Source organism: Hypanus sabinus, unplaced genomic scaffold (genome assembly GCF_030144855.1).
Source record: "Hypanus sabinus isolate sHypSab1 unplaced genomic scaffold, sHypSab1.hap1 scaffold_605, whole genome shotgun sequence".
Classification (NCBI taxonomy): Eukaryota; Metazoa; Chordata; class Chondrichthyes; order Myliobatiformes; family Dasyatidae; genus Hypanus; species Hypanus sabinus.
This window is the reverse complement of record NW_026781461.1, coordinates 48,055-64,408: the sequence shown is the minus strand read 5'-3', so window position 1 is coordinate 64,408 and position 16,354 is coordinate 48,055. Positions and strand designations below refer to the sequence as shown.

The 16,354-nt window shown below is 49.0% G+C and overlaps 1 protein-coding gene across 1 annotated transcript in view; it reads left to right on the top strand.

Annotated features, from left to right (window-relative positions):
* The first annotated feature begins 11 nt into the window (after nucleotides 1-11).
* Nucleotides 12-16,354, top strand: part of ercc1 (excision repair cross-complementation group 1) — a 32,330-nt gene continuing 15,987 nt past the window's right edge. Inside the window, exons 1-6 of the mRNA XM_059962061.1 lie at nucleotides 12-100; nucleotides 1,949-2,104; nucleotides 2,447-2,550; nucleotides 2,729-2,828; nucleotides 13,846-13,922; nucleotides 14,986-15,085. Coding sequence (XP_059818044.1) covers nucleotides 20-100; nucleotides 1,949-2,104; nucleotides 2,447-2,550; nucleotides 2,729-2,828; nucleotides 13,846-13,922; nucleotides 14,986-15,085 — 618 coding nt within the window. The 5' untranslated portion in view covers nucleotides 12-19. The remainder of the gene's footprint in view (nucleotides 101-1,948; nucleotides 2,105-2,446; nucleotides 2,551-2,728; nucleotides 2,829-13,845; nucleotides 13,923-14,985; nucleotides 15,086-16,354) is intronic.

Sequence of the window (16,354 nt, the reverse complement as noted above, 5' to 3'; positions counted from 1 at the left end):
CAGCGCCCAGCTCCCGCCCATGCACGTAAAAGACGTTACGTCGGGAGCGGCGAGAGCGGTTTCCCTCTTTTACCGGCTCATGGCCGGTCGATCGCTGCCCGTGAGTCACGGAGCACCCCGGGGTGGGGGGGGGGGGGAGAGAGAGGCACCCCGTCACGGAGCACCCCGGGGTGGGGGGGGGGGGGAGAGAGAGGCACCCCGTCACGGAGCACCCCGGGGTGGGGGGGGGGGGAGAGAGAGGCACCCCGTCACGGAGCACCCCGGGTGGGGGGGGGGGGAGAGAGAGGCACCCCGTCACGGAGCACCCCGGGTGGGGGGGGGGGGGAGAGAGAGGCACCCCGTCACGGAGCACCCCGGGTGGGGGGGGGGGGAGAGAGAGGCACCCCGTCACGGAGCACCCCGGGGTGGGGGGGGGGGGGAGAGAGAGGCACCCCGTCACGGAGCACCCCGGGTGGGGGGGGGGGGAGAGAGAGGCACCCCGTCACGGAGCACCCCGGGTGGGGGGGGGGGGAGAGAGAGGCACCCCGTCACGGAGCACCCCGGGGTGGGGGGGGGAGAGAGAGGCACCCCGTCACGGAGCACCCCGGGGTGGGGGGGGGGGAGAGAGAGGCACCCCGTCACGGAGCAACCCGGGGGGGGAGGAGAGAGAGATTCATCCCGTCACGGAGCACCCCGGGGTGGGGGGAGAGAGGCACCCCGTCACGGAGCACCCAAGGGTGGGGGGGAGAGAGAGGCACCCTGTCACGGAGCACCCCGGGGGGGGGTGAGGGGAGAGAGAGGCACCCCGGGGGGGGGGGGGGGGAGAGAGAGGCACCCCGGGGGGGGGGGGAGAGAGAGATTCATCCCGTCACGGAGCACCCCAGGGGGTGAGGGGAGAGGCACCCCGTCACGGAGCACCCCGGGGGGGGGGGTGAGGGGAGAGAGAGGCACCCCGGGGGGGGAGGAGAGAGAGATTCATCCCGTCACGGAGCACCCCGGGGTGGGGGGAGAGAGGCACCCCGTCACGGAGCACCCAAGGGTGGGGGGGGAGAGAGAGGCACCCCGGGGTGGTGAGGGGAGAGGCACCCTGTCACGGAGCACCCCGGGGGGGGGTGAGGGGAGAGAGAGGCACCCCGGGGGGGGGGGGGGGAGAGAGAGATTCATCCCGTCACGGAGCACCCCAGGGGGTGAGGGGAGAGGCACCCCGTCACGGAGCACCCCAGGGGGTGAGGGGAGAGGCACCCCGTCACGGAGCACCCTGGGGGGATGAGGGGAGAGAGAGGCGCCCCATCACGGAGCACCCCGGGGGGGGGGGGGGGGGGAGTGTCTTGTACCTTGTCAATTGCCTTGCTGAAATCCATATACACTACATCTACTGCTTTTCCTTCATCAATGTGTTTAGTTACATCCTCAAAAAATTCAATCAGCCTCGTAAGGCACAACCTGTCCTTGACAAAGCCATGCTGACTATTCCTAATCATACACCTCTCTTGTTCATAAATCCTGCTTCTCAGGATCTTTTCCATCAACTTGCATCAACATTGAAGTAAGACTCACTCCCCCTCTCTCTTTCTACCCCACCTCTTTCTCCCCTATCTATCTCTACTCTCCACCCCCCATCACCTCTCTTCCTTCCTTTCTCTCCCTTTCTTCCCCTCTTTCTCTCTCTTCCTCCTCGCTCCCTCTTCTCTCTTTCTCACCTCTCTTCTGTTTCCCTCTCTCCTCCCTCTTTCTCCCCTTTCTCCAATTCTCTTCCCCATCTATCTCCCCCTCTCTCTATCTCCTCCCCTCTCACTCTGCCTCTTCTATTTCCCCATTCTCTCCCCCTCTTATCTCCTCCCCTCACTATACCCCCTCTACCCCATTCTCTCTCCCCTCTGTCTCCCACTCTCTCTCTCTCTCTCTCTCTCATCTCCCTTTTGCCCCCCTCTCTCTACCCCTGTTTCCCCTGGCTCCTCTCTTCTCACAGGTTCTCCCAGGGGGAAGGGTTGCGGGGAGTGAATTTGGCCAAGAAGGCCCCCAAGTGCCCCTGGAGGGTGCTGTGGGGACACGGGCTGGCGCCTCAGAAGGTGGATTGAGAGGAGGCGGGGGCCGGACGGGGAGCATTGTCGTCAGCCCTCGACAGGTAGGTCATGGAGGGAGGAAAGGGGAAGGATGAAGAGAAGGGGTCAGAGAGAGAAAAGGGGGGGTGAGGGAGGAGGGGGTAAGGGCGAGCAGAGGGAAGAGTGGCATGAGGGAGTGAAGGTGGAGGTGACGCAGTGGGAGGGAGCGGGAAGGTAGGGGAGGAAGGGATATGGAGGAGAGTTGAGTGGAGGGAGGAAGGGAAGAGAAGATGTACAGGACGGTGAGTGGATTGCCGAAGGGGGATAGCGAAGGGAGGATGGAGGACAAAGCAGACGGAAATGAGAAGGGGAAGAGATGGTGAGGGACCTTCCAGGGGCTGGCACTGATCTTCTCCCTCCTCCAGCGAGGGAACCCTGTCCTCAAGTTCATCCGTAACGTCCCCTGGGAGTTCGGGGAGGTGAATGCGGACTACGTCCTGGGACCCTGCACGTGTGCCCTCTATCTCAGGTAGGGATTCCACCCTTCAACATCCCCAAAACCCTCCCTTCTACTCTTCCTGCAGCTCCCTTTCCTCCAACTCGCTTTCATCGGTTCATCTCTTACCCTCCCTCCCACCCCTGTGCCTTCTCACTCATCCCTCTCCCTGTGACTTCCATCACTCACGCTCTCTCTCCCTCCCCCACAGTGTGCGTTACCACTGTCTAAAACCGGATTATATTCACCACCGTCTCCGTCTACTCGGGAAGGACTTCACTCTACGCCTTTTGCTGGTGCATGTCGACACGGTGAGAGTGGGGCTTTGTTGGTTTGTGTGTGAGTGTGTGTGTCTCTCTGTCCATGTATGTTTGTGTTTGTCCATATGTGTGTGCATGTGTGTCTGTATTGTGTGTTTATTTCTGTGAGTCTGTGTGTGTGTCTACATGTATGTGTCTATGTGTGGTGTGTGTGCCTCCGTGTACATATAATGTGTCTGTCCGTGTATGTTTGTCCGTACGTGTCTGTCGGTGTGTGCCTTTATGTGTATTTCTCTGAGCGTGTCTGTGTGTGTGTGTGGCTGTGCCTGAGTGTATGCATACGTCTGTCTGTCTCTGCATCTATGTGTATGTGTGCATGTGTCTGTCTCTGTGCCTGTGTGTGTTTGTATGTGTCTGTATGTGTGTTGTGTCTATGTGTGTTTGCGTGTGTATATGTATGTCTGTGTCGGTGTGTGTATGTGTGTGTGTCTGTGTATATGTCTGTCTGTGTGCCCATGTATGTTTGTGGTGAACACAAAGTATACTGCAGATGCTGTGGTCAAATCAACATGTTCAAAAGCTGGATGAACTCAGCAGGTTGGGCAGCATCATTGAAATGAGCAGTCAACATCTTGGCCTGAAATGTTGACAGTTCATTTCAATGATGCCGCCCGACCTGCTGAGTTCCTCCAGCTTTTGTACGTTGTGTGTGTTTGTCTGTCTGTATGTTTGTGTGTCTGTGTGAAAGTACAGTTGAAGTCTGAAGTTTACATATTCTTTAGCCAAATACATTTATACTCAGTTTTTCACAATTCCTGACTTTTAATCCTAGAAAACATTCCCCGTCTTAGGTCAGGATCACTACTTTATTTTAAGAATGTGAAATGTCAGAATAATAGTAAAGAGAATGATTTATTTCAGCTTTTATTTCTTCCATCACATTCCCAGTGGGTTAGAAGTTACTTTGTTAGTATTTGGTAGCATTGCCTTTAAATAGTTTAACTTGGGTCAAACATTTTGGTAGCCTTCCGCAATAAGTTGCTGGAACTGTTCCTTTTCTTCAGACAGAACTGGTGGAACTGAGTCAGGTTTGTAGGCCTCCTTGCTCGCACAAGCTCTTTCAGTTCTGCCCACTGCTACGTACCCCGTAACTGTGTGTCTGACCAGCAGAGAAAGAAGAATCCATTGGAGTCTGGTGGTACCAAACTAAAGGTGTTTATTAGTAAACTACACAATACAATATCAAAAATGCAAAATACATATAAAGTTAGCAGTAATAAACCTAAAAGTGTAGGAATAATAATAATAATAATAAACAAGCTCTATCAATGTCTAGGGGTAAATGAATTGTCATAGAAAAGTATAAAGTTCAGCTCATAAATGCTGAAGTAGTTATGGTTGTTATATTGAAATCGTTAGAGAGAGCAAGTGAGATGTAACAGTAACTGCTGCGGCAGGCAAACCTTTTCGTGGCTTTCTTAATCCGTCGTATCGTTGTGGCCATTCAGTTATGTGCCCTCTGGTCTTCAGCTAGACCGTTCTGTGGTGGACTCGTCACTCTGGCATGAGTGGACACACACACAAGTCCCCACCGGCCCTGCTGTAACACTGTGAGCTTTACTGACCGATCTCCTGATTCAGTCTCCAAAACCCCCACCTTTCTGTGGGCTCCCAACACTCAGTCAGTGTCCACTGGTGTGTCTGAAGGGTGTCTCTCCAGACCTGTCTTTTATCCCCACTCACGGGGTCTCAGCTATCCATCAACTCTGAATGACTGTGTCTATCAAATCAAGCCACTCCTGCTGTCTCCTGAGGAATGTTAACGAGCAAAGTACAGTCCTTGTAGTAGAAGGTAAATAATCCAGGAAGAGTCATAATACAGTAAATCAGCAGTCTCTCTCCCTCTCTTATCTGTAGCAAATGTTCTTGCCTGGGCTTTATCTCTCTCTCTCTCATGAGCAGCATAACAACAGCAATAGTTCGTAGTTCTCGGGGGGGGGGGGGGGAAATGGTTAACTCTGCACCCCATTGTCCATCAGGTCTGTCCATCACTCATGACATCCGCCAGGGTGAAAATTAACTAATAAAACATATTACTGAATTACAGAGTTTAACAAAATACAAATGTGGTCTTAACTACAAGAATAATACAGATACACTTTCAAATTAACATCTGGATAAACAATCAGCAACTACATTGTCACTCCCCTTTACATGTTGCATTTTAATATCGAATTCCTGTAACAACTTAATAACCTCCTATTTTTATTTTTCATGTTAGCCAAAAATACCCAGGGATTGTGTTCTTAGCTTAGGTGTATATTACAAAGTGTGAACCAATACATGTGTGATTATACTGTGGTACATTACAGAAGTTTGTGCAATTACTAATCTCTATTTTATTTTTAAACTTAACATTCAATCTTCCATGATGTTGTCTTTATTATTCACATGCTTTGTTCAAAAAAAATCAAATTCCCGCAAAACCAGATCCTGCATTTGCTCTCACGTGGTTAGCTTGCTCACCAGCTTGGAACAGGCCTTCACAGACTTCTTTCACAGGAGCTATCTTATCACCAATGTTTTCCAAACTAGGCCCATTTGCTGAACTTCCAAACCACTCATTAATTTTAAGCAGGTCATTAATTTTATCTTCAGGATCTTTAATTCTGTTAGTTTCTCATTTAACATCTGCAGGTGATCCCTCTTGGTCAAAACAACACTTTAAGTTCTGCCTCTCCAAATCACATCCTTGAACAACATCACCAAGTTGTTTATTTTTAAATTCCAAAACAAGCTGTAATTGATCTGCAAGCAACTTGTTAACAAGCCACTGTTTAGTTAACGGCCCCTTCACTTTTGTCAACAGTTCTGACACCAAACTCAACTTTAAATTTTCTTTATTCAAAAGTTTAGGAACAATACTTTTCCCTTTCCCTTCAATAATATTCACATCACCAACTTTCGTCTCATTACTAACTTTTAACACAAGTGACTGAGAATTCTTGCTTTCTTCGGGTGCCACGGTTAACCCTTTCTTCACTGAACCAAGTCCATCTGACCCAAAAGGATTGCATTCCTTTTCAACTAAATCAGATACATCAGACTTTCCCTGAGCTTCAACACTAGGTTCAGTACCCTGTGACTCCACATCCTTCACATCCTGAACACAAGCAAACGGGACATCTGCCTCTCCTAGGCTTTCAATACCAGGCCCCTTTTCCATATAACAATCACAGCACGGAAACAGGCCATCTCGGCCCTCCTAGTCCGTGCCGAACTCTTAATCTCACCTAGTCCCACCTACCTGCACTCAGCCCATAACCCTCCACTCCTTTCCTGTCCATATACCTATCCAATTTTACCTTAAATGACACAACTGAACTGGCCTCTACTACTTCTACAGGAAGCTCATTCCACACAGCTATCACTCTCTGAGTAAAGAAATACCCCCTCGTGTTTCCCTTAAACTTCTGCCCCCTAACTCTTAAATAATGTCCTCTCGTTTGAATCTCCCCTACTCTCAATGGAAATAGCCTATTCATGTCAACTCTATCTATCCCTCTCAAAATTTTAAATACCTCGATCAAATCCCCCCTCAACCTTCTACGCTCCAATGAATAGAGACCTAACTTGTTCAACCTTTCTCTGTAACTTAAGTGCTGAAACCCAGGTAACATCCTAGTAAATCGTCTCTGCACTCTCTCTAATTTATTGATATCTTTCCTGTAATTCGGTGACCAGAACTGCACACAATATTCTAAATTTGGCCTTACCAATGCCTTGTACAATTTTAACATTACATTCCAACTTCTGTACTCAATGCTTTGATTTATAAAGGCCAGCGTTCCAAAAGCCTTCTTCACCACCCTATCTACATGAGACTTTTCAAATTCTAAGTTCCCCTGATCCTCCCAGTTACTCTCTGGGCAACTCCCCTTCGGAGTAAACTCAACCTTGCGGGTTAAAACAACCTCATCTGCTAACCCAGCAGATTCCCCCAAGGTAGCGGCATCCTTTTCATCTTTTCATCATGCCCTTATATCATCAGGAACACTCTTAAATTCTTCAACTGAAAACAGCTCTGTCAAACAAGGTAGATCATCCGTTTCCATCCCTGGACCTTCTAACTGCCTCATCTGTTTCTCATCTTTACTCTGTGCCTCCTAAGTGTCCACCTAGGGGTATCCTGTGAGCAAGGTTCGAAATTTCGTTCCTTGACAACACTAAATCTGCTTAGTCTCCCTTACTTTCCTTAGCTCCACTATCCTCCGTTTTACCATCCTCTAACCCCTCTTGGTACAGGGCTGGTAAAAACGTCTCTGCTAAATCAATACTGGACTCATTTAAACTGTCTCCTTTCTCAGCCGCCTTTCTAGACAGGCTGCGAGTGATTGCGCTTGCGGGATAAATCTTGGAATCTATGGGCGTTTACTGGCTTACTTGTCAGCTTCACTGCTGAATACACGTCACTACCTGCCAGATCGTTACCAAGTAGGACGTCAACGCCGTCCATCGGTAGTTCCGACCGCACCCCTATTTCGACTGGTCCAGATACCAGGTCACATTTCAGACACATCCTATGCAAAGGTACGACCTCGGTCCCTTTCCCGACACCTCTTCACACAACCTCCCCCATCTCAGACTCAGGACTGAAGTCTAACACCTTCCTTAAAATCAGTGACTGTCCAGCCCCAGTGTCCCTCCAGATCCGCACTGGAACTGGGGTTTCTCCTTCCTTCACAGACACCGTCCCTTCCGAGATAAACTTCCCATGCCCCTCTTGTGCTCTATCTACCTTTGCCTTCCCCATCGATCTGTTGACCGACTCAATGCAACCATTCGGGACTGCCGTTTTCCCTTTTCCTGTCTCCTTCTTTGGAGCAAAGCACTTAGATGCTATATGACCAGCTTTCCCACAATTATAACACGTAAAGTTGGGAAACTTCCTGCAAGCCTGCTTTTCCTCCTCCTTACCTTTTCCACGAGCTCCCGGCTTATTCTCTGCCTTAGCCGGTGGGCTTTCTGTACCGTCCCTACTGCCTCTCTGGTAGCACTTATTTAGGGAAAACTTTGTTTTGTGGGTTAAGACATACTCATCTGCTAATTTGGCACTCGCAGACAGAGTCTCTGTCTCCTTCTCATCCAAATACGTCTTCATACTCTCAGGGATACAACTTTTAAATTGCTCCATCAGTATTAACTGTAATAGTTTATCATAATCTCCAACGACGCCTTTTGAGGCGGACCAACGCTAACAATTCATTTGCACCTCACGGGTAAACTCTAAATACGTGTGGTTCCACGGATTTCTCAAGTTCCGGAACTTCTGCCGGAATGCCTCTAGCACCAACTCGTAACTCCTCAATACAGCCCTTGTTACTTCCTCGTAATCCTTACACTCATCCATAGACAATGCCGAATATGCTTGTTGAGCCTTCCCCCTAAGTACGCTGTGTAACAGAACAGCCCATTTCATCTTAGGCCAGTTCTGATTCACAGCCACTTTCTCAAAATTAAGGAAGAACCTATCAACATCCATCTCCTCCAATGGAGGTACTAACTGGAACTCCTGACCAATCTTGAACCCCGGTCTCTTCCCTGCGATGCCTTCAACCGCATCAATACAAGCGCAAACTGCCTCTCTTTCTCTCTGTCCTCCCTCTGCCTTGCAGCTTCTTCCCTCTGCCTCGCAGCTTCTTCCCTCTGCCTATCAGCTTCCTCCCTCTGCCTATCAGCTTCCTCCCTCTGCCTATCAGCTTCTTCCCTCTGCCTATCAGCTTCTTCCCTCTGCCTATCGGCTTCTTCCCTCTGCCTATCGGCTTCTTCCCTGCCTCGCAGCTTCTTCCCTCTGCCTCGCAGCTTCTTCCCTCTGCCTCGCAGCTTCTTCCCTCTGCCTATCAGCTTCCTCCCTCTGCCTATCAGCTTCTTCCCTCTGCCTATCAGCTTCTTCCCTCTGCCTATCAGCTTCTTCCCTCTGCCTCGCAGCTTCTTCCCTCTGCCTATCAGCTTCTTCCCTCTGCCTCACAGCTTCTTCCCTCTGCCTATCAGCTTCTTCCCTCTGCCTCGCAGCTTCTTCCCTCTGCCTATCAGCTTCTTCCCTCTGCCTATCAGCTTCCTCCCTCTGCCTCGCAGCTTCTTCCCTCTGCCTCGCAGCTTCTTCCCTCTGCCTCGCAGCTTCCCTCTGCCTCGCAGCTTCTTCCCTCTGCCTATCAGCTTCTTCCCTCTGCCTCGCAGCTTCTTCCCTCTGCCTATCAGCTTCTTCCCTCTGCCTATCAGCTTCCTCCCTCTGCCTATCAGCTTCCTCCCTCTGCTTATCAGCTTCTTCCCTCTGCCTATCAGCTTCTTCCCTCTGCCTCGCAGCTTCTTCCCTCTGCCTCAGCTTCTTCCCTCTGCCTATCAGCTTCTTCCCTCTGCCTCGCAGCTTCTTCCCTCTGCCTATCAGCTTCTTCCCTCTGCCTATCAGCTTCTTCCCTCTGCCTATCAGCTTCTTCCCTCTGCCTATCAGCTTCTTCCCTCTGCCTCGCAGCTTCTTCCCTCTGCCTATCAGCTTCTTCCCTCTGCCTATCAGCTTCTTCCCTCTGCCTCGCAGCTTCTTCCCTCTGCCTATCAGCTTCTTCCCTCTGCCTCACAGCTTCTTCCCTCTGCCTATCAGCTTCCTCCCTCTGCCTATCAGCTTCCTCCCTCTACCTATCAGCTTCTTCCCTCTGGCTCGCAGCTTCTTCCCTCTGCCTATCAGCTTCTTCCCTCTGCCTCGCAGCTTCTTCCCTCTGCCTATCAGCTTCTTCCCTCTGCCTATCAGCTTCCTCCCTGTGCCTATCAGCTTCCTCCCTCTGCCTATCAGCTTCCTCCCTCTGCCTATCAGCTTCTTCCCTCTGCCTCGCAGCTTCTTCCCTCTGCCTCGCAGCTTCTTCCCTCTGCCTCGCAGCTTCTTCCCTCTGCCTATCAGCTTCTTCCCTCTGCCTCGCAGCTTCTTCCCTCTGCCTATCAGCTTCTTCCCTCTGCCTATCAGCTTCCTCCCTCTGCCTATCAGCTTCTTCCCTCTGCCTATCAGCTTCTTCCCTCTGCCTCGCAGCTTCTTCCCTCTGCCTCGCAGCTTCTTCCCTCTGCCTCGCAGCTTCTTCCCTCTGCCTCGCAGCTTCTTCCCTCTGCCTATCAGCTTCTTCCCTCTGCCTATCAGCCCTACGACGTGGTGCTGCCTCCCCCAGGTTTCACTGTTGGGATGCTTTTCTTCGGCTTGCAATCCTCACCCTTTTTCCTCCAAAAATAATGATGGTCATTATGGCCAAACGGTTCAATTTTTGTTTCATCAGACCAGAGGAGACAGAACGAGTCTCCTTCCTGAGCAGAATGACGGCTGCATGGTCCCACGGTGTTTTTATTTGCGTACTATTGTTTGTACAGATGAACGTGTTACTTTCAGGCGTTTGGAAATTGCTCCCAAGGATGAACCAGACTTGTGGAGGTCCACAATTTTTTTTTCTGAGGTCTTGGCTGGTTTGATTTTGTTTGTGAACTTCTGACCCACTGTAATTGTGATATAGTCAATTAAAAGTGAAATAATCTGTCTTGCCAAAACTATAGTTTGCTAATATGAAATCTGTGGAGTGGTTAAACAAAGAGTTTTAATTACTTCAACCTAAGTGTATGTAAACTTCTGACTTCAACTGTATGTGCATGTATCTGTATCTGTGTGTGTCTGCATGTCTGTGTCCATCCATTTGTGTGTGTGTCTGTATGTATGTGTGTGTGTGTCTGGCTGTGTCTCTCTGTACGTCTGTGTGTGTGTCAGTGTTATCAGTCTGTCTTGTCTGTGTGTATGTGTGTGCCTGTGTCTGTGTATATGTGTGTGCCTGTCTGTGTGTCCATGTATGTGTGTTTGTCCATATGTTTGTGTGTTTGTTTGTGAAAGTGTCTTTGTGTCAGTCTGTGAGTGTGTGTCCTTGTGTGTGTGTATCTGTATGAGTGTGTGTGTGTCTTTGTGTGTATGTCTCTGCATCTGTGTGTGTCTGCGTGTCTGTGTTCGTATGTTTGTGGGCTTTTTTTGTATGTGTCTGTCTTTATGTATGTATGTGGTTGTGTGTGTGTGTCCTTGTGTGTTCATGTCTGTGATTCTGTGTGTGTATATGCTTGTCTGTCTCTCTGTGTGTGTGCACGCACGTATATGCATGTGTGTGTGTGTCTGTATTGTGTGTTTATTTCTGTGAGTCTGTGTGTGTGTGCACTGTCTTTCACAACCACGGATTCGTCCGCGCAGTAGATACGCCAATTGCACTTGTGAATTTGCATGTATCAGCTAATTATTGTTTATTCGTGATAGTATTTAACTCCATACTTGTCATCGTAGTGCTTGTCGTGACTTGGACAGAGCACAGCCATGCTTCGCTGCCTGTTTGCTTTCGGCCTTCCCTGAGAAATTGGACCTTTGAAGACCAGCAGTACTCGTTTAATGTTTAGATTATCTTTTCAGCTGTAGTGTAAGCTTCATTTCCCATTCGAGAGTTTTAGCTAACGGCCCTATTTAGCCTAGCGTTTATTGATTATTTTCCCTTTAACACTTTGCATTAAAGTTTGTGAACTATTGACCTGCCAGTTTCTCTCACTCCACACTTGGGCCATATCTGAACCTGGTAACAGCAAGTCTCGAGCACACAAAGATGGACCCAGCAGAGAGAGAGCAGCTGACCTTGGTCATAAGATTCATTGGTCAGATAGGAGTCAAGCTACAGGCAATGGAATCTGTTCTCAGTGAAGTTTCAGAGGCAATGAGGTAGATAATTAAGCCCAGTCTCACTTGGAGGAACAGGTATCGTCCGTAGCCGCAACTGTTCAACAGCTCACCACAGTCAATCGGACTCAGGTGTCTGCGATTTCCGCACTCGTGGCCGCCGTCCACCAACTTACTGTGAACAGCCAGCATCAGCTGACAGCCATTAATGTTCTTGCCAACTCAATTCAGCAGCTTCATGCCGCTTCAGTCCCACTTCCATGCCCAGATCAGAGCTGACTCCCACAACCATTCAGGAACGGAGTATTCCACCACCAGGCAGATATTCTGGTGATCCCGACGGTTACAGGAATTTTATTACCCAATGCGAGCTGACTTTCCAAGCTCAGCCTGGTCATTTTGGTGATGATGCGGGAAAATTGGTGTACCAATTTGTCGGAACCTCCACTCATCCTGTTCAACGCTTTATACCCCACAACCTAGTTGTTCTAACATTTCATGGCGGCGTTGAGGAGGGTTTTTGATCTTCCAGTACGGGGTCAGGAGGCTGCCCACTGACTCTTGGACCTGCGCCAAGGCAGAGGAACAATGAGAGCCTATGCAGTGGAAAATCTAGACATTAAACGAATATTGCTAGTCTTCAGAGTCAGGTGACTGAAAGGTCCAATTTCTCAGGGAAGGCCGAAAACAAACAGGCAGCAAAGCGTTGCTGTGCTCTCTCCAAGTCTCGACAAGTATGGAGTTAAATGCTATCACCAGTAAATAATAATTAGCTGACACGTGCAAATTCAAGCACAATTGCTGTATCTACTGTGCTGCTGAATCTGTGGTTGTGACTCTGTGTCTGTGTCTGTATGTGGCTGTTTGTGTTTGCCTCTCATCTGTTTATGTGTACGTGTGTGAGTCTGTGTGTATGTATGCATGTGTCTGTTTGTGTATGTCTGTTTATCTCTGTGTGTATGTGTCTGTGTGTGTATATATGTGGGGTTTGTGTGTGTGTCTGTATGTTTGTGTTTGTCCATATGTGTGTGTCTAAATGCCTGTGTGTGTCCTTGTGTGTATATGTTTATGTTTGGCTGTGTGTGGGTCTGTGTATGTTTGTATTTGTCTGTCTATATATGTGTGACTGTATGTATGTCTGTCTGTGTCTGTTTGCATATATGTGGGTGTGTCTGTGTATGTTTGTCCATGTGTGTGTGTCTGACTGTGCGCATGTGTGTTTGTGCATATGTGTGGGTGCCTTTATATGTGTGCCTGCCTGTGTGTCCGAGTGTGTGTACGCATTCATGCGTGTGTGTGTGTGTGTGTGTGTCTCTGTCTGTCTGTGTTTCTTCGTGTGTATGTCTGTATGTGTCTGCCTGTGTGTGCGTATATGTGTACGTGTCTGTGTCGTGTCCAATCAAGATCTGCCTGAAATACAGCTAATGACCTGGTCTGCACAGCTGCCTGTGGTAATAAATTCCACAAATTCACCACCGTCTGGTTAAAGAAATTTCTCAGCATCTCGGTTTTAAATAAACACCCCTCTATCCTGAGGCTGTGCCCTCTTGTCCTAGGATCCCCAAATCAGGGAAATACCCTTTGCACATTTATTCTTTCGAGGCCTTTCAACGTTCAAAAGGTCATCCCTCACAATCTTCTAAATTCCAGTGAGTACAGGTCCAGAGCCATCAAATGTACCTCATATGATAACCCTTTCATTCCCGGAATCATCCATGTGAACCTTCTCTGGACTCTCTCCAATGCCAGCTCATTTTTTCTAAGATGAGTCCAAAACTGTTCACAATACTCAATGTGAGGCCTCACCAGTGCCTTATAAAGCCTCAGCATCACATCCCTGCTCTTGTATTCTACACTTCTTGAAATAAATGCATTTGCCTTCCTCACTCCCTACTCAACCTGCAAGTTAACTTTTAGAGTGTTCTGCATAAACACTCCCAAGTCCCTTTACATCTCAGATTTTTGGATTTTCCATTCCATCATCTAAATCATTGATAAGCAGCATAAAAAGAAGCGGTCTCAACGCTGACCACTGCAGAACCACACAAGTCACTGGCAGCCAAACAGAAAAGGATCCTTTTATTCCCACTGGCTGTACTCAGAGCTCTGACTGATGAAGGCCAGTGTGCCAAACACCTTCTTCACTGACCTGTCTACGTCTGACTCCACCTTCTCCTCAAGTTCAAAATTCTGAACCTCTACATTTAGAGAGGAAGTTATGGGGGAGAGTGGTGGGGGGGGGGGTAAGTAGAGAGACAGAGAGATTACTGTCACAGACTAAAGTGAACTACATGGATCAGTCAGAAAGATCTTACCTCAAACAAATGTTCCATATTTCAGAAAAACCCCCATGATATCCTCAAGGAGCTGGCACGCATCAGTATCCTGGCTGACTGCACCCTGATTCTGGCCTGGAGGTAAAAGATCATCCTCCCCATTGTCCCATCACACACTCCCGGGGTCAGACACAGACTGAATCTCCCTCCACACTGTCCCATCACACACTCCCAGGGTCAGACACAGAGTGAAACTCCCTCCACACCGTCCCATCACACACTCCCGGGGTCAGACACAGAGTGAATCTCCCTCCACACCGTCCCATCACACACTCCCGGGGTCAGACACAGAGTGAAACTCCCTCCACACCGTCCCATCACACACTCCCGGGGTCAGACACAGAGTGAAACTCCCTCCACACCGTCCCATCACACACTCCCGGGGTCAGACACAGAGTGAATCTCCCTCCACACCGTCCCATCACACACTCCCGGGGTCAGATACAGAGTGAACCTCCCTCCACACCGTCCCATCACACACTCCCAGTGTCAGATACAGAGTGAATCTCCCTCCACACTATCCCATCATACTCTCCCGGGGTCAGACATAGAGTGAAGCTCCCTCCACACCGCCTCATCACACACTCCCGGGGTCAGACACAGAGTGAATCTCCCTCCACACCGTCCCATCACACACTACTGGGGTCAGACACAGAGTGAATCTCCCTCCACACACTCCCGGGGTCAGACACAGAGTGAAGCTCCCTCCACACCGTCCCATCACATACTCCTGGAGTCAGACACAGAGTGAATCTCCCTCCACACCATCCCAACACACACTCCCAGCGTCAGACACATAGTGAAGCTCCCTCCACACCGTCCCATCACACACTCCTGGGGTCAGACACTGAGTGAAGCTTCCTCCACACTGTCCCATCACACTCTCCCGGGGTCAGACATAGAGTGAAGCTCCCTCCACACCATCCCATCACACACTCCCAGCGTCAGACACAGAGTGAAGCTTCCTCCACACCATCCCATCACAGACTCCCGGGGTCAGACACAGAGTGAAGCTTCCTCCACACCATCCCATCACAGACTCCCAGGGTCAGACACAGAGTGAATCTCCCTCCACACTGTCCCATCATACACTCCTGGAGTCAGACAAAGTAAAGCTCCCTCCTCACTGTACCCATTTCCCCAGCGCTGAAGAGGCAGGACGATATCTGGAGAGTTATAAAGTGTATGAGAACAAACCAGCCGACATTCTGAAGGAGAGAGTGGAGCAAGACTTTCTCTCTAAGGTGAGTGTATGTATGAGAGAGAGAGAGAAAATATTTGCCTGGGTGCGTGAGAGAGGTGGGTACAAGTTTGTGTGTATGAGAGAGAGAGAGAAGGAATGCACATGTGGTAAATAGGATCAGCAAATTTGCTGATGATACAAAGATTGGAGCTGTAGTGGACAGTGAGGAAGATTTTCAAAGCTTGCAGAGGGATTTGGACCAGCTGGAAAAATAGTCTGAAAAATGGCAGATGGAGTTTAATACAGACAAGTGTGAGGTATTGCAGTTTGGAAGGAAAAACCAAGGTAGAACATACAAGGTAAATGGTAGGACACTGAGGAGTGCAGTAACCATATAACCATATAACAATCACAGCACGGAAACAGGCCATCTCGGCCCTCCTAGTCCTTGCCGAACTCTTAATCTCACCTAGTCCCACCTACCTGCACTCAGCCCATAACCCTCCACTCCTTTCCTGTCCATATACCTATCCAATTTTATCTTAAATGACACTACTGAACTGGCCTCTACTACTACTACAGGAAGCTCATTCCACACAGCTATCACTCTCTGAGTAAAGAAATACCCCCTCGTGTTTCCCTTAAACTTCTGCCCCCTAACTCTCAAATCATGTCCTCTCGTTTGAATCTCCCCTACTCTCAATGGAAACAACCTATTCACATCAACTCTATCTATCCCTCTCAAAATTTTAAATACCTCGATCAAATCCCCCCTCAATCTTCTATGCTCCAATGAATAGAGACCTAACTTGTTCAACCTTTCTCTGTAACTTAAGTGCTGAAACCCAGGTAACATCCTAGTAAATCATCTCTGCACTCTCTCTAATTTATTGATATCTTTCCTATAATTCAGTGACCAGAACTGCACACAATATTCTAAATTTGGCCTTACCAATGCCTTGTACAATTTTAACGTTACATTCCAACTTCTGTACTCAGTGCTTTGATTTATAAAGGCCAGCGTTCCAAAAGCCTTCTTCACCACCCTATCTACATGAGACTTCACCTTCAGGGAACTATGCACTGTTATTCCTAGATCTCTCTGTTACTCTGCATTCCTCAATGCCCTACCATTTACCCTGTATGTTCTATTTGGATTATTCCTGCCAAAATGTAGAACCTCACACTTCTCAGCATTAAACTCCATCTGCCAACGTTCAGCCCATTCTTCTAACCGGCATAAGTCTCCCTGGAAGCTTTGAAAACCCACCTCATTATCCACAACACCTCCTACCTTAGTATCATCGGCATACTTACTAATCCAATTTAC